At 42.1% G+C, this 27116-nt stretch overlaps 4 protein-coding genes across 11 annotated transcripts; 1 reads left to right on the forward strand and 3 right to left on the reverse strand.

Moving 5' to 3' along the window:
- Window positions 1-711: 711 nt before the first annotated feature.
- srrm1 (serine/arginine repetitive matrix 1) lies at window positions 712-11904 on the reverse strand. Of its 4 annotated transcripts, XM_023399883.2 has the most exons (17): window positions 11797-11904; window positions 10774-10863; window positions 10419-10541; window positions 7937-8107; window positions 7528-7628; window positions 7201-7425; window positions 6750-6935; window positions 6518-6637; window positions 6075-6283; window positions 5691-5771; window positions 4702-4788; window positions 4360-4495; window positions 3339-3425; window positions 2763-3248; window positions 2460-2646; window positions 1706-1879; window positions 712-1557 (listed from the first exon to the last, which is right to left on the reverse strand). In XM_023399883.2, exons 1-17 carry the CDS (start codon window positions 11815-11817, stop codon window positions 1447-1449), a joined length of 2595 nt encoding a protein of 864 aa, XP_023255651.1. In that variant the 5' UTR covers window positions 11818-11904; the 3' UTR covers window positions 712-1446. The 4 variants fall into 4 exon arrangements, with proteins under 4 accessions (XP_023255651.1, XP_023255652.1, XP_023255655.1 ...); XM_023399884.2 differs by lacking the exon at window positions 4702-4788 and having other exon boundaries at window positions 11797-11901; XM_023399887.2 differs by lacking the exons at window positions 10419-10541; window positions 10774-10863; window positions 11797-11904 and adding an exon at window positions 10055-10183.
- A 561-nt stretch (window positions 11905-12465) lies between these two features.
- tdh2 (L-threonine dehydrogenase 2) lies at window positions 12466-16217 on the reverse strand. 2 transcript variants are annotated; one of them, XM_023399864.2, is made up of 9 exons: window positions 16125-16217; window positions 15801-16007; window positions 15088-15130; window positions 14928-14998; window positions 14637-14786; window positions 14381-14553; window positions 14207-14297; window positions 13839-14108; window positions 12466-13422 (listed from the first exon to the last, which is right to left on the reverse strand). In XM_023399864.2, the coding sequence occupies exons 2-9, from the start codon at window positions 15991-15993 to the stop codon at window positions 13277-13279; spliced, it is 1137 nt and encodes a 378-aa protein (XP_023255632.1). In that variant the 5' UTR covers window positions 15994-16007; window positions 16125-16217; the 3' UTR covers window positions 12466-13276. The 2 variants fall into 2 exon arrangements, with proteins under 2 accessions (XP_023255632.1, XP_087028346.1); XM_087172220.1 differs by lacking the exon at window positions 16125-16217 and having other exon boundaries at window positions 15088-15698; window positions 15801-15889.
- Window positions 16129-23370, reverse strand: LOC111650079 (myotubularin-related protein 9). 4 transcript variants are annotated; one of them, XM_023399861.2, is made up of 12 exons: window positions 22861-23229; window positions 22416-22472; window positions 21788-21896; window positions 21460-21585; window positions 20154-20327; window positions 19855-20072; window positions 19600-19761; window positions 18112-18253; window positions 17448-17668; window positions 17190-17341; window positions 16881-17003; window positions 16129-16217 (listed from the first exon to the last, which is right to left on the reverse strand). In XM_023399861.2, exons 1-11 carry the CDS (start codon window positions 23043-23045, stop codon window positions 16903-16905), a joined length of 1647 nt encoding a protein of 548 aa, XP_023255629.1. In that variant the 5' UTR covers window positions 23046-23229; the 3' UTR covers window positions 16129-16217; window positions 16881-16902. The 4 variants fall into 4 exon arrangements, with proteins under 4 accessions (XP_023255629.1, XP_023255628.1, XP_087028345.1 ...); XM_023399860.2 differs by lacking the exon at window positions 16129-16217 and adding an exon at window positions 23244-23370 and having other exon boundaries at window positions 16888-17003; window positions 22861-23128; XM_087172219.1 differs by lacking the exon at window positions 16129-16217 and adding an exon at window positions 23240-23350 and having other exon boundaries at window positions 16888-17003; window positions 22861-23128.
- A 1029-nt stretch (window positions 23371-24399) lies between these two features.
- Window positions 24400-26563, forward strand: fam167b (family with sequence similarity 167 member B). Its single transcript, XM_023399880.2, has 2 exons — window positions 24400-24830; window positions 25273-26563. The coding sequence occupies exons 1-2, from the start codon at window positions 24531-24533 to the stop codon at window positions 25534-25536; spliced, it is 564 nt and encodes a 187-aa protein (XP_023255648.1). The 5' UTR covers window positions 24400-24530; the 3' UTR covers window positions 25537-26563.
- The last annotated feature ends 553 nt before the right edge of the window (window positions 26564-27116 follow it).

Here is a 27116-nt window from a genome sequence, read left to right on the forward strand (position 1 = left end):
TATGGCCATCTGCAATATCCAAATTGCAGCAGCTGCAATTTCTTTAATAAAAGGCAAAGCGTACGGACCATAAATGAAGCATTTTGATGCTTAAGAGATGCCCCGGTCTGTAAATCATATTCCTCACATGCTGGTTTGGTACTCCAGCATTTCTACTATAACCGTGACTCATTTCGCAATTGCAATATGTCAAAAATAATTACTATATAATTAATGTTTTTTTTTTTTGGCACAAAGGTTCAGCCCTAGTTTTTTGTCATTAAATAATACAATTCAAGAAATCAGTTAAGGATCAACTGTCACTGTCGTGAAACTAAGAAAAAAGTATGAGTAAATTGACTTTTTGGTCTAACTAGTGACAAAGACACCGGTTGTTTTATTGATTTAGTTACACAGAACACATACTTTTCTGATCAGCTGCTGAATATCCTGCAGCATGTTGTCATTAGATGTTTTGACTTAGACACATAAGATTGGGGCCCTGATGTCTCATTTGAATAATTATGCAGTGCAGGCAGATGTCATACACCCAGCTTCAGAAGATGTAGGTGAACTCTAACAGAAGTAATGACCAATTCTGCATTTTACCTGCTTTTAAAGATTTTTTTTTTATCTGCATCCATCCAAATCGATTGTCAGTTGATAGATTCCCCACCAACACAAAACTGATCAAATCTTCCAGCCCCTTTATATTAAAGGAAAATACACAAATCCTATAAAAAGGTTTTAATTCTGAAAGGATGACCAGATGACAAGAGCCAGGGTTGCTAAATACAAATTATAGAGCAGTCCCACAGAGATTAGCTTGGTGCAAGAGTGTCAACATAAAATTGCATATCAATTCATTTGGAAAATTAAAGCATACTCTGTATCATATCAGACTGTTTTAGTCATAAAACAAGATCATTTCAAAGTCAGAAAAAACAGCAGGTTAAACAATGCCAAACACCTCTATTGAGTTACAATGTGGGACAAGACATTCTGTTAGGGCCTCTAACAGTGCACACAGCTGTGTCACTGGTTCCACTAATAAAAAGGCAGTAGTAACAGTATGTTACTGTATGTTGGTTTTTCTCTACACTCCATAAGGTCAGTGGTTCATGCACATCAGAGACAATCACTGCACATGCAATAATTTCTCAATGGAATCTAGTGTAGGCTGTGGAAAATAATTGAAACCTGCCCAACTCTAACCTCCGAGCTTAAACCGTTTCCCTGCTCAACAATTTAAAATGATAGACAACACAAGCTTCTTTACAGTTTAGATAATACACTAACTGACAAATCAAGCTCATAATGCAACGCACTCTTCAGAATGTACCAAACCAGTAAAAAGAAAAACAAAAGACTCAAGAATTAACAATTTGTACATTCTAAAGCTGAACCAGGTTGATGACAAACATCAAGAGTGAGTGGAAAATTCAAAAGTGAGAAAGCCCCTTGTTTTCAGGACATCTGTGATGGAGACATCTGGGCCTTCCTCATGGAGCGCAGGGCCTTCTCTCTTAGGTGCTTCTCTAGGTCGTCCAAGCTGTCATCTACTTCACTATCTGATTCCTAAAAGAAGAGTGTGAAACATCACTCGTGTATCCACTAGTTTTGTCCACTAGTAATGTAGTAAAGTCCACTAGTTTCATTTTTTAAGATTTATTGAACAGGGATCAGAAGGCCTTAGTTTCTGTGATTTTTAGTAACCAAATTTTACCTTTCTTGAATCTCCATCCTCCTCCACAACCTGGTTTTCTTGCCCATCTCCATTACCAGCAGCACCACTTTTCTCCTTCTTGTGCTTCTTGTGCTTCTTATGTTTCTTCTCTTTCTTGTGTTTCTTTTCCTTCTTCTTCTTCTTTTTCTTCCCACTGCCGTCAACATCTGAGTTCTGCAATAAAACAGGTTTTTATGAGGCCGACATTGAGTGCTACTAAATGACACACATAAACAACATAATAGGAATGACATTCAAAGCATTACTGTGCCAAGCAGGGATTATGCAACAGCGGGGTTCCTACTTAATTAAATACATAATTTCCAGGGAATTTCCAACAATTTACAGAATTGGTTTTGCGGCTCAAGATGCTTTCAAGTACTCCCAGTATTAAAGGTCTTTCAAAGTGTTTAAGAGATGGGATGATGATGCATATCTAATTGTCTGGAGTGTTCAAAACACTTTAGATTTCAAACTGCATTTCCAGCTGCATACTTTCATTGCAACATCATCCCTAAACAAAACCCCAATTACAAACTAACACCCTTTAGGATACTAGACAAAATTCAATTTAGGGGCATGCAACAACCTAATTATAATTTTGTTGCACATTAAAAACATCCAGGCATCGCAGATTTTTTCCAGAATGTGTGGCATTCTGCATTTGAAGACATGCATAATATTCAAGACTGAAGTCATAAACCTTTAAGTGTTAATACCATCAACCTTAGGATAATAATATTAAATATCAAACCTTGCTTGGGGACTGACTGCCGGAACCGCTGCTGGCCTTTTTGGCTGGTGGTGGGGACCCACTAGCAGAGCGAGACGGTGAGGGGGAGGCAGATGCAGGGGGTGGACGTTTCTGAGCTGCTGGTTGAGGAGAAACAGATCTTGATCTGGAAGATGCTCTCCTCATAGGCTGGGGGCTTGGAGAGGGTCTGTGGAGAAGATACAGTTGACATCAGGAGGATGTTCAAAGACTAACTGCACATACACAGGTTCCAGTGTACAAAAAGAATAAAACGACTGTCCTATAAATGCTTGCTTCTTTTACCTCTGGTTGCTGCGTGGCTCTGGGGTGCGGGACACTCTGCGGAAGGGTTTGCCACTGTGTGAAGGGGACTGCTGTCTTCGCTGGTTTGATGGAGATGTGCAGGAGCTTTCAAAACGTCCCTGGGGACTGGTGGAACCCCTAAGATTGCGACTGCGGTTTACAGGAGATGGGGACGGGCGGCCGGCTCCTGCAGCAGGGGACCGTGTGTCCCTGCTTTGCCAGCCAGAAGGCAACATGGGGCTCCTCCTATGTCTTGGTGGTGGTGATGAGGAGGATGGAGGTGTGCGTCTCCTTTGAGCAGGAGAACTTCTGCGCTTGGGGGACCTAGAGGGACGTCGCTTGGGCCCTGGAGAGGAGCGTTTAGCAGGAGAGCTAGACATCTTCCTCTTCTGTGGAGGCAATGGTGAGGGGCTGTAGCGACGCTGGATAGGAGGAGAATATCGTCTGGGGGATGGAGATCGTCGACGGGGAGGTGGGGAGGGAGACCTAGGCACCAAATACAATTGTCAAAAACCACTCTGAATCCTTGATTATTAACATTAAAATAAAACAAAATGGACATGACCATGCTTATACCTGCGTCTAGGAGGAGAGGGAGATCTGCGACGTCGTGGGGGAGAGGGGGAGCGTCGTCTGCGTCCAGGAGATGGAGATCTTCTTTTCCTGGAAAGGTACAAATATTGTTGGTTATAATGTGGGTTTTAGAAGTTAAATCATTCAGATAGTGTGGAAGTAGGGCTGGGTGATATGGCCAAAACTGTTATCACGATAAAAATGTATCGGTATTTATCACGATAAATGCCACATCATTATTTCTTTCTTCTTCTTCTTAAAAGGCTGATTTTAGCTCCTGAGTGAAAGTTGAAGAAACCAGTCAATTGTGGTTTTAAACTGTTCTATTTAGTCAGAACATGACAAACACTTGCCAAACAGCAGAACATTTAAAAACTCTGAGGTAAAACATTCAAAATATGACAAAATATGCATGATTAAAATCAAAATCCTTTTCAGTCCTTTTTACTCAACATAGTAAATAGAAAATTAAGTTCTACAGTGTGATACAGCGCACATGTAACATGATCAGACTGCAAAATAAATAAAAGAAGAAGATTTGCGCTGGGTACTGGCCTGGCGCTCGTTGAGGGTCCACTAATACTTGTTTGGGCCTGTAATTTCTCACTTTCTGTGTGTTCTAACGGCCGATATTGTTTCAAATATGAAACAGGTTTGGGGTGTTGCCTGACTTTGATGGAACATGTCTCCGGCACAGTGTGCAGTGCACATTGCTGTCTTTGTCAGACTAAATAGCCCAAATATCTTCAAACTACTGAAGTTGAGCGGCCTCTCTCGTTGACAATATCTTCGTCCTTTGAGCTGTGTTCTGCCCGCCAGCCACTGCGTACCTCTGTAAATAATATCATGTGCTGACCTGCATTTATACCTCACCGTGCATCCTAACTTGTGCAATGCAGACCTAATTATATTCAAAACTTATCAAACATTTTTATTGTTTCTATCGAAGAAAATAATTTCGCGATAATTATTGCTATCGTTTTATCACCCAGACCTATGTATAAGTATTGTGCCTATGTCTAACCTTGGAGAGAGATCCCTGTGTCGCCTCCGTGGGGAAGGCGTACGGCTTCGTCTCCTCCTGACTTCACCATTCCTTGCACCTGGCCCTGCTGTCGGCCTCTTGGGTCCCTCATCTTCTGAGGAGGAAGACCCTGTATCTGAAACCACAGAGACAGGGGGCATCAGCAACTGTTTCGTTGTAGCCTTAACTGTATGCGGTGAGGAAAAGACACCAAGGTTGGGGTTAGGGCACAGCTTCAAAAGTCCATGAGACGATGAGTGCAAGATGACATGGACAGAGACTTGGTTAGAGAAAGGGGTTGGGTATGGGAGAGGAAAGAACGGGGATAAAAACGCTTTTAACCTGAAGACGACTGTCGATTCTGTCTGCGATACTGACGTCGCTGCTGCACCGAATCTGCTGTTGCCCCTTTCTCATTTTTATCCTCCTCTGAAATGTAGAGCATTGAGTGTCCCATCAGTGTTAACAAAACCAGTTAAACAGACTGCCATGGAAAAGTTACAAATATTACAGAAATAGATTTGTTGGTTTATTTATTTGGTTTGAGTTTTGATCATGTTTCAGCATGGCACAGTGCAATAGGACCATATATTTTACTACTAGTGTCCCTTGTGTTGGTATAAGGAGTTTTGTTTCACTCCGTTTATAGTGATGAGTTAACTGGGATCAATACATGTTTACTACACAGAATTATCAGAGCGGTTCCTGGAGGACTGAGCTACGACACACAAGCACTGTGATCCTTATAGACTTTTTTCTGTTGATCCGCATGTATACTTGTACACAAAAAAATGGAAAAGGGCCTTATGTAAAATTATCTGAGCTTATTTTTTGTATATTGACAATGCCTTTTTTTAAATAAATAAAAAATAGGGGGAAAAAAATGGGGAAAAAAAAGAGTCATCAGAGCAGGTTAATGGGGGCACTGTAATGAGGTTATATGGCACACATTTACGTGACTTTCTACCTTATTGAACTTTATCTCCATTTTCTACTGTATAAAATCATTCTTGACCAAAAAAGAAAAACAAAAAAAAAAAAAAAAAAAATTTTCACAAATATTCCTTTCCCTCTCGTTGGCACGATTAAAATTAAGCATTTTGTAAATGACACCTGCAAATAAATTTAAGACAAAGCCAAGTTGCAATGACCTTAATGAGGTGAACATCCCCTCCCTCTTGAAAAATCAGGGCAAACAAACTGGGCAAAAAAAAAAAGTCCATTTATGACAAGTAGAAGTGGCTGGGAACTCCATACGACTGGTCATCTCTGTTAGTGAGCTGAGAGGTGAAAGGTCATTACAGTTCTTTAAAAGAGAATTTGTCACTTACCTGAGTCAGACCCTTCAGAGTGTCTGGGCTTGGTATTATCAGGTGGAGAATCACCCCTTCCTCCTGGTTTTCGCTTTAAACCTGAAAAACAAGCCACCAAGAATTTTAGATGAACTTTGTGTAATAATAATAATTCTTGTTTTATTATAAAATTTGAAATAATGGCTTACTTCTTGCCCATGCACATTTTAATTGCACGGCAATAATTTGGTTCTATGTACCCTCATTTACCAAAGAATTTGAGCAAAGCAACATTTTAAATAATGAAATCTGATTTCTAAGAACCAGAAGAAGCCAAGTAACTGAAATGGTCACATGGCTATACCAGACAAAGATGTAATAAATACAGAGAGCCACGGATGAATTGAATTGTTAAGATCATACCAGATGATCTGGGTGGGGAAGCCGAACCCCGGCCTCTTCTAGCCCGTGGAGACGGCGAGCGCCTGTCCTTCCCCGCAGGGCTAATGGAGGTGTCTGGATGATGGACCTGTTTTCGGGGAGGTGTGCTAGATATTCTTTTCATCGCTTTTTTAGGTGAGCGAGAGCCTGAGGAGCTGCTGCCAGAGGATGAAGCAGAGCGAGAACGCCTCCTGTAGGACACGAATACATTAACACCTTAAAACAGGAAAATTAAGGTCCGAAGTCCTCAGCATGGCCGGGGTATAGTATACACAATAGCACCCTGCAGTCATATGCAATATATGACAATAAAATACTAAAATCTTGAAAACAGGAAGAGATCACGATGAATTGAGGCTATAACTTAAGGATGGTCCATTTAACCACAAGACCACCCTGTGCACCCTGCCTAGGTTCTCACTGACCTGCGGACTGGGGAGCGTCTGTGTCTGTGTCTGGAGCTGGTGGGACCACGTCGGGGGGGACTCCTTCGACGAGGTGACATTCTCCTCCTGGGACTCTGCCTTCTACGAGGGGAGTATGATCTGATGGGGTAGGGAGGGCGAATTGAGGTCATTGATTTTACATAAAAAGTAATTGAGGCCCAAGACTGGAAGACATCATTGTAAGTTAATGCCATGAATGTGAATTAATTACCTAGAACGGGAGCGACGTCTGCGAGAACGGGAATGAGAACGGGAGCGGTGGTGAGGCCTTTCCCTCCTGCTGTCCTTCTCCCTTTCCCGAGACCTGGGTCTTTCCTCTTTCTTATGAGTTTTCTCTAGGGAGGGTTCTTTGACTTCTGTCACTGAGTCAGCTTTCACCACCTCCACAACTGTGTCACTATAGACCACAGAAAGAAGATTGAACGTTCCGTCAGATCGTTATTGTAATCTAAAGGCACGACTATACTACACTAAACCTTACTATACAACCAACAATACTACCTAGACATTTGACTCAAGTATCTAACTAAAATAATACATGAAAATAAGATCATGTGAACTTGAAATTATTATATTATTATAATTATTATTTACATTAAAAACAAATAACTACAAACTTTGGATCCCAGATAAAATTTAAATTTTTGAAGTATTCCACAAACCAGGTGGAAGAAGCTTCTTGGACCACTGGTTCTGGCAGAGCTCTTCCTGATGTATCTGGCTCCACAAGCTGCTCTAACGGTTTTGTAGGCAGCTGCATCAGGGGTGGAGGGGGTGAGTTGCCACCAGCTGGGCTAGGTTTGCGTCTTGGGGAGCGTGAGGGGCTATGTTTCCTTTCCCGCTTCACTGGTGACCTTCGCCGTGGTGATGGTGACCTTGTCTTTCGCCTGGACAGAGAAGAAAACCAAGAACAATTTTCCATTTTCTGCAATAAATACACAAATGCAACTTCTGCCCACTAATCTAAATACTGAAAGGTTTTCTCTTACCTCCTCGGGCTCTTTGACTGAGCCCTCTCTCTGGTTTCCTTGTCCTTTTCCTTCTTGTCTTCATCCACCTTCTTAAGAGAAGCTAGCTTCTCTTGCTCAATCTACCAGAAATGGAACAATATTGGATCAATCATCACTTTCATCACCAATATATCTTCAATCCTGCAGTGTTCATATACTGTCACTTGTTTATTCTATATTAGCTCGCTGTGATCATAGCATTTTACAAAAATGTGTCTCCAAAGTTAGACACGCTATTTCTGCGCGTCTATGACTTTGTCAGACCTATTTACACTGTCTTCATCTGTCTGGGCTACTTGACCCTCCTACACATCGTCAGAAGCCACCGATCCAGGACCGTGAGTTTACGCAGACATTTTGCCAAATTTGACTTCAGACAGCAGCTCACCTGTCTCTGTTTAATTTCCTCTTTCTTCTGTTCCAAAAAAGCAGAGGGGATGCCGGCAATGTTCTCCTGGGCACTCAACAGCAGGGGCCACAGGTCCTTCATGAACTCACGGGCATTCTTCCCATTCAGGAAGCCTGTCAGGTTGATCTGCATCATCTTGCTGTCCGGATGCTGCAACACACACACGAAGGGGGGAGAGAAAGACCATATGGCAATTGAAATGATTGAAGGCAAATATCAGAGGGAGGTAGGATCCCACAAATGGGGCTTCCTACCTTCTACTCTTCACTAAACTATACCTGTGACTATGTAGTTAACCATACTCAAAACATGTTAGATACTGACTAGAATATTTAACGTCCTTGGGTCCAATACTGGACTCAATAACCAATCAAAATAAAAGTGTGATTGATTTAAATTGTACTCACAAACTCAAACTGAGAATGCAAGCTTGCTGAGGGGAGACATATCTAGTCATATAAAAACTGCATGCAATACTGCTGTTATGACCAATTTTTATTTCCCAGATACATAATCTATCATTAAAAAAAAATGCCATATCAATACTTTGATTTCCTCAGTGCTATCCCCACTACTTTACATTTCTGTGTCCCTACCCACCCACTGTTTTCCAGTCTCCCCTCCGTCTACACTTCAGGAGTTAAACAAATAGCCACAATACAGAGTGCATTAAAACCCAACACTGCAAGTACAGTTCCGGTGTCTTCAGTGAGTCCCGTGGGATCAGTGGGCACGGAGCTCCCTTGGCTTGCTTCCGCCTCCCTACTGCTTGAGACTCAACCACCTTGAGCTTAATGTTATATCATTTATCTAAATTGCAAGAGACGAACAAGCAATAATGAGTACACAGTTACACAAAAAAAGGAGTTTTATTTCAACAACTGATAGAATAATTGTGAGATACCGTAATCTCAATTCAATTAGCCAATCTTACCATTATGCAACAGAACCCTTTAAACTTAGCTTCAACAGCCCACCCCACCCCCCAAAAGCCATGGCAAGCAAAAGATATTTTTTTCTTTTTTATTAAAATCATATTTTAATGTGGAAAGCTGGTGTCACATATACCATTATTTAATAAATACATATGACGCTTTTAGCATCTAAGAAGAATGGAAGTCATTAAGGAGGGTTATATGCATATATGCCAAAACTTGCATTCAAGTATACTATGGGATGGAAGCCTGGTAACTAATGGAGGATACTGTGTGTAAATTACTTGTTGTTTTCCCTCCATTTACTCTTTTTCTTTTGTCTGTGTAATGGAAATTACCTATTACCCAGATACCCCAAATGGTTTAACATATCAGTGGAGCAGTATGATTCAAAAAAATAAATTAAAAAAAGTTAACTCGGTTATGATGGCTGTGATGAGTCTATTTAAATAAAGTAGCCTACAGCCTCTGAGATGAAGAACATGCAGTTTAGAGTTCGAAATGAAATACATAACACCAGTTGGGCTTCACATTACAGCTCTACTGCCAAGAAGGACTTTGTTACAGTCGAAAACATAAAGAGTAACTTAACACCAAGCTGAAAAGTATTGTTACTTATGGTTGCAAATCAGGAGTCTGTTACACATCTGACCACACTCACTTGAGATGCTGGTGGAGTCAGAGGTTTTAACAGACTTGTTACAGTGTAACTCAAAATCAGCTCAAGATCTTGTTTTTTGCTGACCTCCAGTGGCTTAAGTTCTGAACTTGCCACAATGATGCAGATACACCTGGGGTGTGATCATGACAACCATCGCATCACTTTTAGGAATGGTTACCAGTGCAACAGAGGACATTTCTGACCACACCCAAAAGAGGTGCAAAAGACTTGAAACTTTCACTTAAACAATCTATTTCAGCTTGGTGTTAAAATACTCTTCACTCTTTTAAGAATGTAAAAAAGGAGATCCAATACTCTTAACAATAGGCTGTGGCACATTGTTAAATCCTCACTGTTTTTAGCCTATAATTCCAGTTACATTTAAAAGGGATCTGGGCAGTTTAATGATGCACTGCAAGTACCTACGGAGAATATGATTATGGCATTGTTCAGGTGTGTCTTTCACTGACATGATATAGGTGATCCCTGCATATAACTCACCTCAAACCACACACTGCATCATGAAGGGAGAGTTGGGCTCAGTGACTTTGGGCTCAGGAGAGAGCTAATTAGGTGTTGGTGCTATACTTCTGATGCAAGGTATAACATCCATATTGGTTCAGGCCTTTTAAATCATAAATCACATCATCATTAGAAGACTGCTAAATAAAGGCACTTTGTCACATAACAGCAAAACATGGTTATGTTATCATATATCAGTTTTATACCAATTGTTACTTTACCCATTCAATTTCAATTTGACTAGGATGTGCAATTATTTGATTATATCCCTTCTTACTGACTAAGCATTGCCCTCAAATTTATGTTTTGAAAAAACAAAAAATAACACAGCTATAGATCTTACCTTTTCCTCAAGCTGGTTAAATATGAACTCTATGACGACATCATCCTCGAATCCCAGAATCTCTGTCACTCGTTGGGTAATCCAAGGTTTGATGACTTCCAGGTTCACTTTGGTCATGTCCACCTAAGGGTGACACAAGCAACCAAAAGCACCCAGTTTGTAAAATCAATCAGTGACTAAATGACCTGAGGCTACATGGTCTACTTGGAGCTGTGGCCTTCAGTTTCATTCAATGCAAATGATGGCAATGGTGGCTGGCAAATCACAAGTAATTACATTTTTAAAAGAAACAATTTGTTGAGGAAAAGATACTAACACAGTGGAAAAACTATTGATCATGTGGATGGTCTCATACCTTCTTGTCCAGACATTCTGCAAATTTCAGCTGCTTCAGCAGTTTCTTGTGCTTGTTGCTGAAACGGTTGTCTTGCTCCGCACTCGTGCCCTAAGGAACAATAAACCATCAAATATTAGTTAGCTTGTTTGATGTACGATGGCAATTGTATCTACACGCAAATCAACGTATGCTTCAAACTTCCTAGCCCCGCGTCACGTTACTGCACTCTAAGAAACCGGCAGTACATCGAAACCAAAACACAGAATTTAGGTTAAGTTAGCTAACCCTGGGATACTTGTACTAACACGTGTACTTAATTAAGTTCAAATTTTTAATCAACGTCGGTTCAGGTGACCAAAGTATCCTGTTAAATTTAAACCGTCAAATTGAGTCGTATGTGACACTGATACCAGCAAGCTAACCTTAGTTAAGCTAACAGTTAGCCTGCTTAATCCTCAAAGGAAAACTGACCGGCTAATATTAGCACAGTCTGGCGGCTACTTTGACTGAAACCGGCGCTGATGTGGACACAATATCAAAAGTCACATTAGTGCAGTAATTCAATACACCTAAATGTCTACATATACTCGCTAACGGGAGCGTATCAGTGGTCGTGACTAGCCCACAGAGACAGAAACGATGCACCGCCCGGGCGCCATCTTTAGCCAAAGCTAGCAAATTAGCAGTAGCTAGCTAGCTAGGTTGGCTCGTCTACTTCCTGCAAATGTTTCCCACCTGCGCATTAATGTGGAAAGGTTATAACATTTAAGCAATGTAACGTTACATTGGGCTGTAGGGTAACACACATTGTTTTAGTTAAGACGTGCAGCTTCACTCTGAGAGTTGCCCAGTAGAAACACGACTAATGGCGAAACCCAAGCTTGTTATCGGTTGATAGACGAAGCCCTGGCCGTAACGTTTCTGACTGTATGGCCCTCCGCCGAATTACATATGGCACATCAATGTTCTAAGCAAACAATGTATAGCCAGGCAACTTAACAACAAGACACTTAAAGTCAGAAATAAGATTAAATATCTTACGCGGAAGAATCCCGCGTCCATTATCGGAGAAAATTGATAATAACAGCCGCCGATGAGAAAGACGTGTGTGGCGAGCCGGATGGAGGGTGCGCCTCTGCAGGAAGAAACAAGCAATACATCTGCTATAATGACCGCGGAGAGGCGGAGGATAAATCCTCCCCTGTTTGTGGATAAAATTAAACAGTTTTGCATTGAAATGTGTACTCTAGTTAAAGTGCTACGGTGTCAACTCTCAATGGCAAATATACTTATTAACATTAAAACCTCTCCTTACACAGAATGACCCCTGACTGTTACAGAATCACGAATGTTATGCCATAGGCTTATAATTATTGATGCATGAATGTGTGAGCAGAATTTTAATGTAGTTAGTCAAAGTGGGGACAATCTTAACCTCATAAACTGCTGCGTCGTTGAATCTATAACACTGCATCATACTTTATTTGAGGATCATGCTTTTTGCATATACAATCAGGATTTGCAAATTAACCAGTGTTTACAGTAGTGAAATAAATGTAGTCGTATAAAAAGAGTAGCCTAATCATTCTCTCTGAGATGTAGTAGAGAAGAAGTATGGGATAGCTTAAAATGGAAATTCTCAAGTTCAGTTACTCAAAATTGCACCAATATGAATGCACAAGGTTGAGCAATATACAATAATCACTGGTGTTTGGATAAATAACATTTTTATTGTTCAAGGTCTGATTCAAAGTACACTGCATTTTTATACATTGTTTTTCAAAGTTAATAAGGCTTCATTTGTTATTGGTACTCATTCATAACCAAAATCACACTGCTGGCAGAAAAGTAAAATAAAGGCTTCTTGTTAGATGCCACAGCAAGGGTAGTGGGGTTGCATACAGTGTGTGATTTTCACTTGATAGACTATACTATAAAAGACTGTCTCATAAAACAGCCAGAATACACGATGTGTCAATACAGTCCAGTGTTAACTGAGCCAGTCATTTCAGATGATCCTGGTATCAAAGTGTACGACAGATTTGTTACTTTAAATATGCAACTGGTCCATTTTGTGTTAGACATTGTAATAGACATTGTAACAGACTACTGTGTCCATGCATGCAATGACATTTGAAAATCTCTAAAGCTTAAGAAGTAAGTAGTTTTCTGTTCCATCGGAGGCAACATACCCATGTGTAAAGTGATGCTTATACCATGATAACAATTAAAAACAACAAAGATGGAGAGAAGGTTTGACAGTATATTATTCCCTGAAAAAGACTGTGTGCTTGTGCGCATATGTATGACGTCTCACTGTCCACTGTAGATTGAGAGGTTCTGACTGAGAACTCCCACTTTACAAACAGTCCCTGGCTCATTACTGTAATGGTCCAGAGTGACACAGGATAGTGGTTGACGACGTCTGAAAGTGAAGTGAAAGATAGTGTATTGTTGGTAAATGCAGGCTGAAGAAAAGTCAGGGGTAGGGCATTGGTCCGTCTTTGTGGAGCAGGTTTTGCTAGCTGACTGGCAAACCCTCATTGGTCCTCTTGTCTCGAATGGAGCGCAGCATGTCTGACACGAGTTCTTCGAGCCCGAAGGCCGGTGCCCAGCCCCAGTCTCTCCTGGCATTGGTGTCATCAAACCTCACTGGCCAGCTGTCTGCTGCAAAGTGACAGAGATGACCACATTAGCCCCATCACAACAAGATTAAAGATAGCAATATCAGTCCCACCAACGATTTTCAAAATAAAAGAAGATAAAAATGCTTTCAGGTCCATCCAGGAAAGTCTTACAGATTGAGCTTTTTCTTAAAATGTCACACACTTTAACAAGTTAACAGTGAGCAAATCACCAGTAATGTTGCAATTTTTTGTCCTTTAATCACAAACACCAACAAGTGAATACAAATCAAATTTTATCAAAACTGACCTATGGATTAATAGCCTCAATCAATATAATATTTCCATATAGCTGATTTTGTGTCATGTCAGTTGGACCCCCACTTTGCCAATTCTAATATGTGTCATCCCACCCAGGTTTTGTATGAAGCTATGTGTACCACACGCATTGAGACATACCGATGGTCTGGCGGACAGAGTCAGGATTGTAGGTGACCTTGAGGTGAGGGAGATGCTTGCGGATTTCTTGGGCCACCTCCTCTGGCGTGAAGCTCATGGCAGCGATGTTGTAGGTGCGCAGGGACAGCTGGCACTCTGGAGCCTGCATGAACTCTACTGTGGCACGGTGGCAGTCAGAGATATGCATCATGGGAAGACGTGTGTCGGGTCGCAAGTAGCACTCGTGATGACCTGTGCTAAGAGCATCGTGGAAGATTTGAACTGCATAGTCTGTGAAGACAGAAGTCCAGAGTGCTTAGTCCATAAGATCCATCCGATTGTGCTGAATATACACTGTGTTGATATGCAGATGTTAAATGATGCAATACCTGTTGTTCCTCCTCCAGGAGGCGTGTTGACTGATATCACACCTGGGTAACGTAGGCAGCGGAAGTCCAAGCCATACTTATGATGGAGATACTGAAGAATGAGAAGCGGATTGACATGACACGTACTCCAATGGAGTCTCTGTATGTGTGTGTGGATTTTTAAGATCATTTTACCTCCCCCATCAGTTCTCCATGCACTTTGGACACGCCATAGATGGTTCGAGGTCTTTGCACACAGAGGTCAGGGGCCGGGTCACGTGGAGAAGAGGGACCAAATGCTCCAATGGTGCTTGGGACGAAGAGGCGCAGGCAGTTCTCCAGGGCCAAGTCCAGCACATTATGAAGGCCTAGATCAGCAGAACATCCAAAGTTCAACACAATAATCCCTGAAAAGGTGGTATATGTAAATGCTGTGTGCAGTCAAGCGGACCTGTGATGTTGATCTTGCGTGCCAAAGCCACATTAGCCTCTCCCACAGCACTGAGCAGAGCGCTGTAGTGGACCAGCCAAGTGATACGATTATTTACAATCAGTTCTCGGAGGTGTTTGTAGTCCAGCACATCAGCATACACAAATGGACCTGATGACAAGAAGGGGAGGTGAGGACTTCATTTAAAAGCATTAGCTGTTTATTCTGTGATGTGTGAAATGAGAAATATATGAATTATATCAGAAAAACAGAAAACAAAAAGTCATATAACTTGAATTAGGTTTTGCATACCACTGCTGAAAACATGAGGTGAAGGCTTCTTGATGTCTGAGAGGATTACATTCTCTGTTCCATACTGTTTTCTACACATGAATATAGATATGATGATGATGACACTCAAATTTCATACTTTCACAAACTTTGATGTCTCAGGAATTTCTAAATATCTCACCTGAGCATTTGTGCAAGCCCCACACCCAACTGTCCAAGGCCACCTGTATACAGAGACAATTTTAACATTTTATCTGTGCAGAAAAACAAATGAGTTTGATATGAAAATGAAAACCAATGTTTTTGGTGCACCATGCTTCAGCTGAAAAAAAAAAAAAAAGCTTTTTGTTTGTTCCAAAGCTTTATCCTGGGACAAAAAGTGACAGCAGGGTATTATTCTCCCCACAGTGACTCATTGGCTCTTTTATATCACTAGCACTGTCTGCATGCACTCTATTGTGAAGAGTCAAAATGGGGTCTTGCTGCTGGTGCACTGTGAAAACAACTCGAAAAGAAAAAAACGACTGCACGTCTGTAGTATTCCACTCATGCCATTGATAAGACATTGATATGAATCCTTTCTCCCAATACTATCACATTTCATGTTATTAGAAACTTAAGATCTGAGTGTTTTGCACCACTTTTGGATCCTTTAAAAGTTGCACTTGTGTAACGCATTCTGCCCCTATTGTAGCTGCTCTGCGGCCAATAGTACAACCCACAGCCAACAGTGACTCCACAGTGAAAGTGGTAGAAAGCAATGGCAGCTTCACAGGTTCAGTGTTTGGGTAGCTGTGGAAAAAAAAAAACAAACACATCTTTCCCTGAATATATAAATAAATGTCAGATTGAAGCAGCTTTTGCGTGCGAGTGACAGACAGATATTTGTGTCACCTGTGATGAGAACACGAGGGTTTTCCTGAGGAGGTGGGGGGCTGCAGGTCTCCCGGCTGTTCCACCTGCTCATCTGCCTGGGCAAAGACCTGAAGCTGCGACTGGGCGAACTCTGCACCCTGCTGAGGCAACCTCGGCAAAACAGGCCCAGCACAGCCGCAGTGGGCGCACAGACCAGCACACCCGGTTGCATGTCCAATAGCAGTTCTTTAGGAAGGTTAAACTGAGCTTAATCACACTGTTCTGATTACACAGAACATAATAATCTTAAAACAGCTTGACAGACGCAGATTCAACTAATAGAGATGGAAAAAAATACATTACCTGTGTGCTGACAAAATCAGAAATCCCAGACAGATGATTCTTGATCCAACACCAGCAGATGCAACTTAGTACATCCAAAACTACTCCTCTAAACTAAATTGCAAAACAAGAGGCGATAAGACAGCGTTTGAGGCATTTACGTGTTAGAATGAAAAGATTACCATCCGATTGGTCACCGTTTCAGTTCACCCAGTAACCACTGGATAAATAAGCAGCTATAGAAAGTCATGCTGGGCTATGTGGTTCTTGTCCACTTTGTGTAATCACCAGGGCTTGTGGCTCTTGACTGAACAGGACTACAGTCTCCAGCTTGCAAAGCTCCGTGTGTGCAAACATGCTGACTTGCTGTGCACAGGGATTTGCATTGTGAAGAGTGTTTAGCTGAGCTTAACAGGACTGGGAGGTGTGTCAGTTACACAGCCTTCTTCTTTTGATAATATTTATGAGTGAATATTTGCCAGAAAATAATCATCCCACTGGAATTATGCAAAACACAGGCTATAATTAGAGAAAATTTAAGTCGTTTATAAAGCAGTGAAATATGATGTGAAATTATAGATGGCTAAAAGCCTCAAATGACACCAACAATTAAGTTTTTTCTAATATTATTTTATGAAAGAATAAAATATACTTTACATTAAATCACTGCAGGTTATTGAGGATTCGGAAAACGTTCCCAGAGTCAAAGGCATTGCACATTTTAACGTTCCTCATTAAAACATGTTCAACATGTTCAGACTAATCATCTTCACATACTCATACATGTTGGACGGTTTTATCAGTTGAGTGCCAGCCTCCCCCATGCAATGACCATGTTTCTTATTTCCTCCTGAGCCTCCTCCAGGTGACGAGCCTGTTGAGTCCACCTCAGAAAAAAGCCTGAGGATCAGACATGGGCTTTAGTCAAGACTCCCCAAAGTTATCAACACTTATGCATACAACACTAGCGAAGGCACTGCAATTATATAAGAGGCTACAATACTGAATGAATGTTAGTAATGATGCTAACTGACAGGTCAGAAAACACAAGGTCAGGTTTGAATGCATCTGCCAATCAAAGCTCACCTCTCCAGAGCTGCAGGGACTGAGGGTGGACTGAGGGCCAGATTGCCAGCTCAGTGCGCTCATATAGGGGGTTGGAGTAACGCTCTCTCTCCTCGGGCCTCAGCAGGGCCTGGAACAAACAGTGAGTCTTCTCCTTCACTCCTAGAGAGCACCTGAGAGAAGGAGAATGAGGTAACGTGACGCACATGAACATAAAGGTTGGTATGACACAGAAAGTTTTGTGTCAGCCATTGATTCCAAATGCCAAGTACCACGGACCTCTCCTGGTCGCTGTTACAGAGGAAGGTGCCGTAGTTGGAGGCGTAGGCCTCAGTCGCCAGCTTCAGGAGCAGCGCCTCGGAGAAGCCCAGAGCCAGAGGGAACTGACGCCACAGCTGCCACACACAGTCCAGCAGCAGCAGGAAGACCGGGGACTCCTGCTGGAGACGAGCGTGGGAGTGGGCTGAGTGGGCACATCGCTGCTGGAACGGGTGTCCTGCCTGAGAGAGGAAATGCACACAGTACATACACAGGCACACTGAATTCTGTGGCAGGCTGAATGTATTCTGTAAGGCAAAACCCAGGGGGAAAAACACTGGCTGTGGCACTTGCAGCTGTTAGTTTGTGGCTACTTTGAGCGTATTGTAAATGGCCTAACTGAAGGAGAGTCAGACGACCATATCAACATTTTTATGGACTCAGATCTTCTCTCATCTGGAATATGCTGTTTGGACTGTCAGAGGACCGTGACCAGAGAGTTTAGTAAGAAAATCAACCTGAAAAATAAAAGTGTGGGGGAAAACTGATGGGTCGTCACGGGTAGTGTTATATCTCTGTTGTTTCTATAACCCACAGTGTTTGGCCAACATTTATTCCAACAGGTCTTTCCAAAAAGGATATCTTAGCGTCTTCCCAATCTTCTCATACACACACATACACTCACCTGTACCCACTCCCTCTCCAGCAGAGCCAGGAACCCCTCCAGTGTGCGGCAGCATGGGTCCATGATGAGCTGAGCCACAGTGCTGATGAGCAAAGTGGAATCTGTCCCTTCAGAACCATGAACCAGAACCGAATGACCATCTCTGGACAAAATCAACAAACACAGCACAGTGTTGTAACTCTATATGCATAAAAATCACGCTGCATTTATTTCAAATCAAAACAACGACGGAAAGTGTTGCTGTCAGGATTTAAATGCTTTAGTTTTGTCTTTGTTGGTGTTGTCATTATTTGTTCAGTTGTCCTGACATCATTATAGTTTTTCCTTATAGTGCTTTTGATAAAAATATGCATTTGAGTTCCTTCAGGCAGGGTACTGCACCGTACCTTTGAACATTTGGCACATTTTTGTGCCTTCTTGTCTGCACGTCTATAGGAACATTTCAGTACCCCTAGTGACAAAAGGTACCTTTATGTCCTGGTACAAAAATATACCCAGTGGAAAGGTACAGAATTGGTACTTTATGAGGTAAAGTTGGTGCGACACGTCAGTTTGTACCTTTATGAGGTAAAACATACCCCTACATTCAGAGACAAATCTTTTAACAAAATCAGCCTTTTATATGTAAACTAATCCATTTTCATTGCATTTCAATATATTGTTCTGATAGAACTGATTTGTCCTTAAAAAAGTTCCAGCACATGACAAAAAGCGGTGCGTCTCAACATTAAGCTGAAGCATAAGACCTAAGGAGCCATTCTCTAATCACTGAGTGCCACCAAGCAAAATTTCATTTGGTTTCATACAGAAAACAGGAAGTTAAGTAAAAGTACAAAATGCAAATTCATGATTCACATACTGTATTAGATTCAATTAATTCAGTGTTTTAACACTGTCTTTATGAGCCTGCATCATGACCCTACAACATCATCAAAACCATTATAACAAAGACTAGCTGCAATCACTAAATGTACACCCTATACACCCAGCTATGTTGTTAATGAAGATGATAAAAATTATTCCAAGACCAACAATTGAACGGGAATTGTCACCTATTCTATTACAACAAACCCAACTCTATATTTAAATTTTGTAATCACTGATCTGCAGCATCATCTGTCTGTACTTCAGTCTTGTTATATGTACAGTTATGTATTCTTTGCTGTCAGCAATGATTTTGTATTGTTTTGTAAGTTCCACAGTTATCAGCCCAGTTATCACCCTAAGGAGCATTTCAGGACATTACAGGGTACTTTTCTGAAAAATGTACATTAGGGTACAAAAACGAAACCCTTATTTCTCTGTGTGTACAGTTTGAATTAATGACATCTTTCTATTATAGTATTCAAACATTAGTATTTGAGGATTTTACTATCCTCCTGTAATGTTTTATTTAAGTGAGAAAAAATTCTTCACAGACACATGTATTTGCATACAGCTCACCAACTGTAATCCCACCACACACACATAAGATGTGTAAGATCTTACCTCTCCACACACTCTGCCAGCAGGCCAGCAGTTGACAGAGCAGTTTGGACGCGAGACAGCCACTTTGAATTCTCGAGCTTACTGAGCCAACGGTCCATATTATGGGACTCGTCACCACAGGCTTCCACCAGCTTAATTAGACTCTCCTGGAGAGCTTTACCCCTGTTGACACACATATGTAGGAAATGGTGAAAGATCAGTATCATAAAACGATGAACAGCATCCACTCCCAGTACACGTTTCTTATACACACACCTTTCCACCTGTCTGTGTAGTCTCTTCCAGCGGCTGTAGCACGATTTGGACTCAAACCCTCCACCTGTCATCCGGACCTGCTGAGCCTGCTGACTGGAGCGGGTGTCAATAATGTAACCTTTGTCAGAGCCGTCAATCACAGCCTCGAGGAGGAGCTCATCTTCCCTGCAGCGCTTCCTATTGGCCCCCGTCAGCGGCTGACTGCTGCGCATGATTACCTGTAAAGTTTTAGTTTGGTCAGAATTGTTTGGTAGCTTGTATATATTGTAGGCTAGAGGAGGAACACACAAGCATCTCACCATGCCATTCTTCCTGTGGTAGTAGCAGAGGACGGGGAAACGTCCCCCCTGTCTGAATTTGGCTGCTTTTACCAACATGTCATCATTTATGTCCTTGGGAACGATGAGAGCTGAGGGGTAGGTGGGACACACTGAGTGTTCTCTGTTCACAGTGCTCAATCTCCACCTATCATGCTGCAAACAGAAGAGAGAGAAGGTGATTAACACTAGTCACACAAAACAAATAACTAATGAATTACTGAAAACAGCAGTTCCCTGGTTGGAAAATTTCAACTTCATGATATTAATGTCACAGGAAACAGCTCTCATGTGGGTGGGTGCATGTGCTAACTGCTGACATGTTCATTCTTAAAGACCAGGAGGGAAAATACATGTTTTGTTTCACTGTTGACTACTGATTGGTCACATCATATAGGTATAAAATGACAAAACTGCAACATGGGATGCCATTCTGTAATGCAAACTTGTACGTGAAGCTAATATGTTTTCCAAAGAAACAGCTTTAAAGAAATAGTTCAAATGTTGTGAAATACATCGACTCGCTTTCTTGCAAAGAATTAGATGTGAATATTGATACGACTTTCATGTCTAAAGAATATATATCAAGCTGGGGCCGGTAGCAGATTAGCTTAGCTTAACTAATACTGGAAACATGGGGAAACAATTAGCCTAGCTCTATATCATTGTTCTAATTAGCCTATTTTTAGTCTTTACGCTAGGCTGAGATAACCATCTGGGTGTACAGACAGACCTGACACCCCTAACCCTAACCCTGTGACAAATTTTGATATTAAATTTTCTTTAATCAAGAGTTACAGTTTACAATTTGTAGTTGTCAGCTAAACAGGACAGCTCAACTCTCTTGGAAGTGGCAAGAAAGACAAAGACATGCACGCTCCAATCAGGTTCCACTAAGCCAGCCTGATGAAAAGTACAGATATCTCCCATGTTCTGGGAACATTGTGCCTGTAAAACACATGCAACAATGCTGCTGCCCTCAGGGTCCACCCCTCACCATAGCAACATGCTATTCCTAGAGGAAGATGTCTGTCTGTTAAGCATGAATACACATTATGTGCAGCACATTCTGAAATTAAGGGAAAACAAATGAAAGCTAAGCAACAAGGATATCCTGAATCCTGACCCCTACATTCATTTGCCCCTGGCATTTTCCTGTCATGTGGGTGGTGGGTCACTGTTGGGAAAGGTTGCCTGTGAGACTTATGTGTGTACATGTGTTTTATGCATGTGAAATTACATGTCTGTACAGCAGCAACAAGTTTATAGAGATTCATCTGTTGCTTACGAGCTCTGTCACTTGACTGTAGAGCTTTTCAGGGGATGAGAGACCCCACTGGTCCTCCAGGCTGAGATCAGTAGGTCTGTAAAAGAAAGGATACATCTCCGACACACAGTCCAGACAGGACAGAGTCTACAGAGAGTGAGAAAGAGAATGTTGTAAGACATCGAAATAGATTATTATCAGATTTAAAGCAGAAACCAGGGCAAAGAGGAAATAGTGAGAGATAATGTATTCAAAAAAAGATGAGAGCCCATCACAAGACCAAATAATGATTTCCTCAACCTTTTGTACATTTCAGGGCTCAGTACGATTCTAGGATTAATTATTATACCTCGATAGAGCGTGCAATATTGAGACACTGCTCCATGCCTGGGATGTCAAGCTGTAGCACACGCAGATCTTTACACTTGATGGTAATCGTTCCTGAGGATCCAGATATCCTACACACACACACACACACACACACACACACACACACAAAGACACACACACCACTATGACTCTTGCAAAAGAATGTAAACAAAACATGTATTTCTACCCCCCCCCTCCCGTCAATGCTGCATGTCTTGATTCTTGCAGTGCAGAAAGTTTGACTTGCAGCAGAGATGGATGACAAACCCAGTCTGGGTTTGGGCTGTGTGTGTGTGTGTGTGTGTGTGTGTGTGTGTGTGTGTGTGTGTGTGTGTGTGTGTGTGAGAGAGAGAGAGGGGGCTTTATATTGCTGACAAATCAGTGTGCAACTCCTACTCTCTGTTACTGACCAAAAATATATCCAGTGGTTTCCAGCAAGGCTTAAGCTTCTACAAGGCTTAAAAGCAAATAGCAAGCAACCCTCAACACAAGCGTGTGCAGGGTGACAGGAGAGCTGCTGTAATCTTGTTAGCAAATTTCATTCTCCAGTACTGTGGACAATAAGGGCAGCACAGAGCAGACACACTGCAACACAAATGATGTCCAACCTTTCACTGCGGCCTGCATTAGAGAAGAGGGCGGAATAGCCCAAAAGGTTTTCCACACTGGTAAAAAAAAAAAAGATTTGAGGAATAGTGTAATTAGACATGAATTAGACATTAGATCATTCACTGGCACAGTAGAGGCAACTTGGTGATGGTTAGTTATTGTTGATTAGTGTGATTGATTATTTGTTTGATCATGCACAAGTCTGCAATCATACTCTCAAGAAATTAGTGCTTGAAAGATCCCTCATTAATTGATGTAATTAGACGCATTAAACATTATGGCTGTTGATGGATTCCTGTTGACTCAAGAGACGTGTTGTTGTTTTGGCCGACTTCTACCGCTGCACATGATCATTTTCTAATGCAGTAGGAAACTACACGACTTGGTAAGATGTACATTGTCACAGTGACGATGACCTCTCACTTCTCAGTCGTCCTCCCTCACCTTTTCTCAATGGCATCGATGTTCCTGAGGAGCAGTAAAACCTGCCGGGAGCTGCCCTCCCCCCTGTCCGAGAAGAGCAGGTGGTGGCCGGTGATGCACAGGGTGCCCCTGCTCGGCGGGTGTAGGGGCTGTCGGAGCACAACATCCTCCACATTGGCGGTCTTGATGTGGTCAGAAAACTCCATCTGCTGCCGGTTAAAAATCAAAACCCACCGCTGGCGAACTTAAGAAGCACAGACCTCGACTTCAAATCACTTCCTCGCCGCTTCTGTTAGCAAATGAAAGCAGTGAGCCTCCTCCTCTGTCTACACCGCTGTTGCGCTCTGTTTGTTTGACGATAAGGAGGTTATAAATAGATTTCATTTTTCTGTGAACATACCCACCCAGCCTCTGGTGTATAGCTTTCACCTTCTCAAACACAGGGTGGTCACCGAAATGGAAAATGTGTTGCTTGAGTAGACTGAAAACGGAAGTGCACGTTTCCTGAGTGACAGCAACACTGAGATGTGTATAAGAGACAGCCACTAGATGGCAGCATAGGCAAACAGAGAGAGAGCAGGTGTAAATCACGACCCACCGGTAGATGTGTATAAGAGACAGCCACTAGATGGCAGCATAGGCAAACAGAGAGAGAGCAGGTGTAAATCACGACCCACCGGTAGATGTGTATAAGAGACAGCCACTAGATGGCAGCATAGGCAAACAGAGAGAGAGCAGGTGTAAATCACGACCCACCGGTAGATGTGTATAAGAGACAGCCACTAGATGGCAGCATAGGCAAACAGAGAGAGAGCAGGTGTAAATCACGACCCACCGGTCAGACTTTTGCTGTTTTGTGCTGTGGTGGAGGAACTGCTTGAGTCTTTTACTTTACTTCTGCATTCAGTAGCTAATGGAAGTATTTAGAAATGAAAGTACTTTTACTCATGCAGAATGCCTCATTTTAATAAAAAAAAAAGTACAAGAGTACAGTGGTGGACTGTAACCAAGTACATGTACTCAAGTACCGTGCTTCATTTGAGGTACTTGTGGCTTACCTGTATTTCCACTTTATGCTACACTTTATCCTTCCACTGCACCATCTTTCAGAGGAAAGTGAAACTTTCCATGTCCCTACACAATACATGTATTTACTCTTTGCTGATTGCAGCTTTTACATGCAAAACACATGGCAGGCTTATGAAATTGTAGCCCACGCAGTGTGTTAGATTAAACTACCCAGGAATGTAAAGTGGTTCGATACAGCTCATTATTATTATTTCTGTATTTTGATTTAAGTAATAGTTTGAATTCAGAACTTGTGTTTTTACTTGTATTGGGGCATTCTACACTGTTGTAGAAATACAATAGTAAAGAATCTGTCCACTTCCTACACCACTGCTTGTTTAGAAATATGAAATAAGATAAAAGTTTGACAAAGCGACGCCCAGTCTCTGCTACAGAATCTGGAGGAAGTTCAGGGAAATCTGTCTTCGTTCATAAAAAGCCTATAAATTCTGCAGCCTCCCTGTCCTCCGCGGGATGGGCGGTCACTGCTCCTTTTCTCCCTATAAAGGAGGTGAGGACCTGTTGCGCTCAAATCGCCAAGCTGCAAAAACCTGCGAGCGAACTCGACGCGGATTTTCCAGGGACTGTGTTCTGTCGCAGTCTGACTCTCCTTCTCTGGAGCGATGGATTTTAAGGAGTTTGGAGATGAGTCCTCCGAGGGACGCGCTGAGGATCTGGACAGCGTGAAAGCGCTCACAGAGAAGCTGAAGCTACAGACTCGCAGACCATCCTATCTGGAGTGGCAGGAGCGGGTCCAGAGCCGACCGTGGAAGGAAGGCTGTCCAGCAGACGCTCCTGGCTCTGGGGGACAAGTCGTTTCCATGCCTGCGATTTTGCGAAATGAGAACTCAGAGCTGGTTGTGCGCAACATCTGTGGCTTTGATACTATTGATGATGCTTTGGAGTTTCTGAGAAAAGAGCTGGTGAGTGACAACCAAACATTTTATTTCATTTTATTTGACAAACATATAGGGCAATTAGTGTTATTTTTAGTGCAAGTAATGTCATAGAAGTTGAAATTCCTTCTTCCTGTCGAACCAAAAATCAACAATGATACCCATCTACACATAATAGATGTTCTATGTTGCAATGATTCGTCAGTGATGTGCTCTGCATAAGTCAAGGCCTTGCATGACCTACTTCATGCAGTCATCTTTGCATAAACAAAGTCTGTGGAACAAACAGATGTCTGTTTTCTCACAGTCCCAGGATGCTGTACCCGTATATAGCACATACCAGTGATTAAAACCCTTTGATGAGTAAATAAAACTAAATCTAAAGTTATCTAAATCCAAACTTCCACATATTTTCTGGTATCTCACTGATGCTCACTTTCTCCTCAACCTCCTTTGCTCCATCCTCCAGAGGGAGATGCAAGTCCAGGACAACCGTCTGGCCCGTCAGCTGATCCGTCTGCGAGGGGAGATCCACCGGCTGAAGGTGGAGCAGGTGTGTGACCGCCATAAGGAGATGCTGGACGACGCGACCTACGAGCTGGAGGAGTGCGGAGAGGAATCAGACCTGCTGTGTGACATCCCCATGAAGGCCGCCTTTGCTCTGTCCACCCCTCTGAAACACCTGGGCCTCACCAAGATGAACATCAACTCCAGACGCTTCTCACTTTGTTAAAACAGTCAAGATGACTGTGAATGTTCCCATGGCTTCCTCTCTGGTGCTGTGGGCATATTATTGGGGTTATTTCCTCCTTTGAGGGTGTTTTGGTGACAGACTGAAGAGTGGCTGCCAACTACTGGTGCCAGGGGTGAAAATGAAAATAAACTCTTTAGATGTGCACAGCGGCTTGACATGCATGAGGAAGCTTCTGTGTGCAGACCTGTAGGGGCACACACCCTTAATACCAACACACCTTCCTGCTGGACGGAGCCTGGGCTGCTCCACTATTGACTGTTCTTTGCACAATGCAATGTGCATCAAAGTAGATGAAGACTAAGAGCAAGACTGAAATGTAATGATAGCTATGGGATGGGCATTATGTTATATATCTTATACAAAGGTCATTTGGAGTTGCAGAAACAAGGTTGCACATGTGCCAAAAAGGTGGGGGAGGGAGGAGGTCACAAGGTCACATCATTAGTAATTCACAGATATATAAAGTATAAAGGTGGCACATCTGGTTCAATCTGGTCTTATCAGATAAAGCAAACGTTAAGTGTTCAGTATCCTCACAGGAAGTCGGTGGTCTCACTCCTGCAGATTTATACCCCTCGTTCCTCACAAACCAAAAATATCTCTATACGCTCACCGCTGCAGTGACAGGACCCAGGAGGCTACAGTATGTGTGATACATTTTGTTTTCCATTACCACAGTGCACATGCTGCAGAGCACAGATTGTAAGCTATATATGGCAGGATAGTGACGGAGCGGACTGAGGTGCTCAGTGGGCAGTTTAGGCCATGTTAGATGGTTTATTATATAAGTAAGAAGAGTAAAATATTTTTGTTGTTATATTTTACATATCTTGTAATTGTGTTAAATGTAAAATCATTTATTGACATTTTTATCACTGATATTGTTAAATCATGCCACTGTAATATGAATGTACATGACAAATGAGTTTAAAAGCAAAATGCCTTAAAATGTAAACGGCTAATTTTTTGCATATACAACACAATATTAAAGAGAGTTTACTATGCCTGTCAGTTGTAAATTGTATTTTATTGGCACATCAAGAAGTTTAAAATGCAAGTTATTACATGATTGAAAAGTGTGCTACTATCAGTCTTACCTTGCTTAAATGCCACCACATGCCACATGATCAGATCCATCCCATGTCATCCATCCTTGTTTCTTAAAGCCGCCCGTGCACAATAGTCTCCTCTTTCCCTCCACAAGACATTCATGACCCGGTGTAATATCCACACATATGAATGGAGCCCTAGGGGGATGTGCATAACCACAGACATTGTTGAGCATAATTAGTTGAACAAGAAACCAAATATGCCTTGGCAGAATGCGGTCACTGTGTGAAAATGAGAGCAAAAGTAGGATTGTTGAAATCATTGTAACATGCCATACTTCAGGACATGGGTGACCTCATTGTGTGACGTTAGACCTCGACAGTGGAAATGAGTGTTATATGGAGAATGCAGGTATGATACCTTGAGGCTTTGTTCTTTAGTGAATGCTTTTACAATGAAGCGCTGCAGACTGGTGTGCCACTCCGCTCTGCCCTGCAGAGTTTCCCTTG

This window comes from Seriola lalandi, unplaced genomic scaffold (genome assembly GCF_002814215.2).
Source record: "Seriola lalandi dorsalis isolate HSWRI2012SDOR001 ecotype SW California unplaced genomic scaffold, Sedor1 jcf7180002052126, whole genome shotgun sequence".
NCBI lineage: Eukaryota > Metazoa > Chordata > Actinopteri > Carangiformes > Carangidae > Seriola > Seriola lalandi.

Coding starts and splice junctions, on each gene's coding strand:
- srrm1 (XM_023399883.2), bottom strand. CDS start 11,817: ATGGACGCGGGATTCTTCCGC. Junction 10,864..11,796: donor TGGACGCGGGATTCTTCCGC/GTAAGATATTTA, acceptor ATTGTTCCTTAG/GGCACGAGTGCGGAGCAAGA. Junction 7,426..7,527: donor CAGTCAAAGAGCCCGAGGAG/GTAAGAGAAAAC, acceptor TTCTCTGTCCAG/GCGAAAGACAAGGTCACCAT.
- tdh2 (XM_023399864.2), bottom strand. CDS start 15,993: ATGCAACCGGGTGTGCTGGTCTGTGCGCCCACTGCGGCTGTGCTGGGC. Junction 14,787..14,927: donor ACCTCATGTTTTCAGCAGTG/GTATGCAAAACC, acceptor TCTTGTCATCAG/GTCCATTTGTGTATGCTGAT. Junction 14,298..14,380: donor ATGGAGAACTGATGGGGGAG/GTAAAATGATCT, acceptor CTCATTCTTCAG/TATCTCCATCATAAGTATGG.
- LOC111650079 (XM_023399861.2), bottom strand. CDS start 23,045: ATGGAGTTTTCTGACCACATCAAGACCGCCAATGTGGAGGATGTTGTG. Junction 22,473..22,860: donor ATCGATGCCATTGAGAAAAG/GTGAGGGAGGAC, acceptor TTTTTTTACCAG/TGTGGAAAACCTTTTGGGCT. Junction 20,073..20,153: donor ACCACAGGAAGAATGGCATG/GTGAGATGCTTG, acceptor AAAACTTTACAG/GTAATCATGCGCAGCAGTCA.
- fam167b (XM_023399880.2), top strand. CDS start 24,531: ATGGATTTTAAGGAGTTTGGAGATGAGTCCTCCGAGGGACGCGCTGAG. Junction 24,831..25,272: donor AGTTTCTGAGAAAAGAGCTG/GTGAGTGACAAC, acceptor TCCATCCTCCAG/AGGGAGATGCAAGTCCAGGA.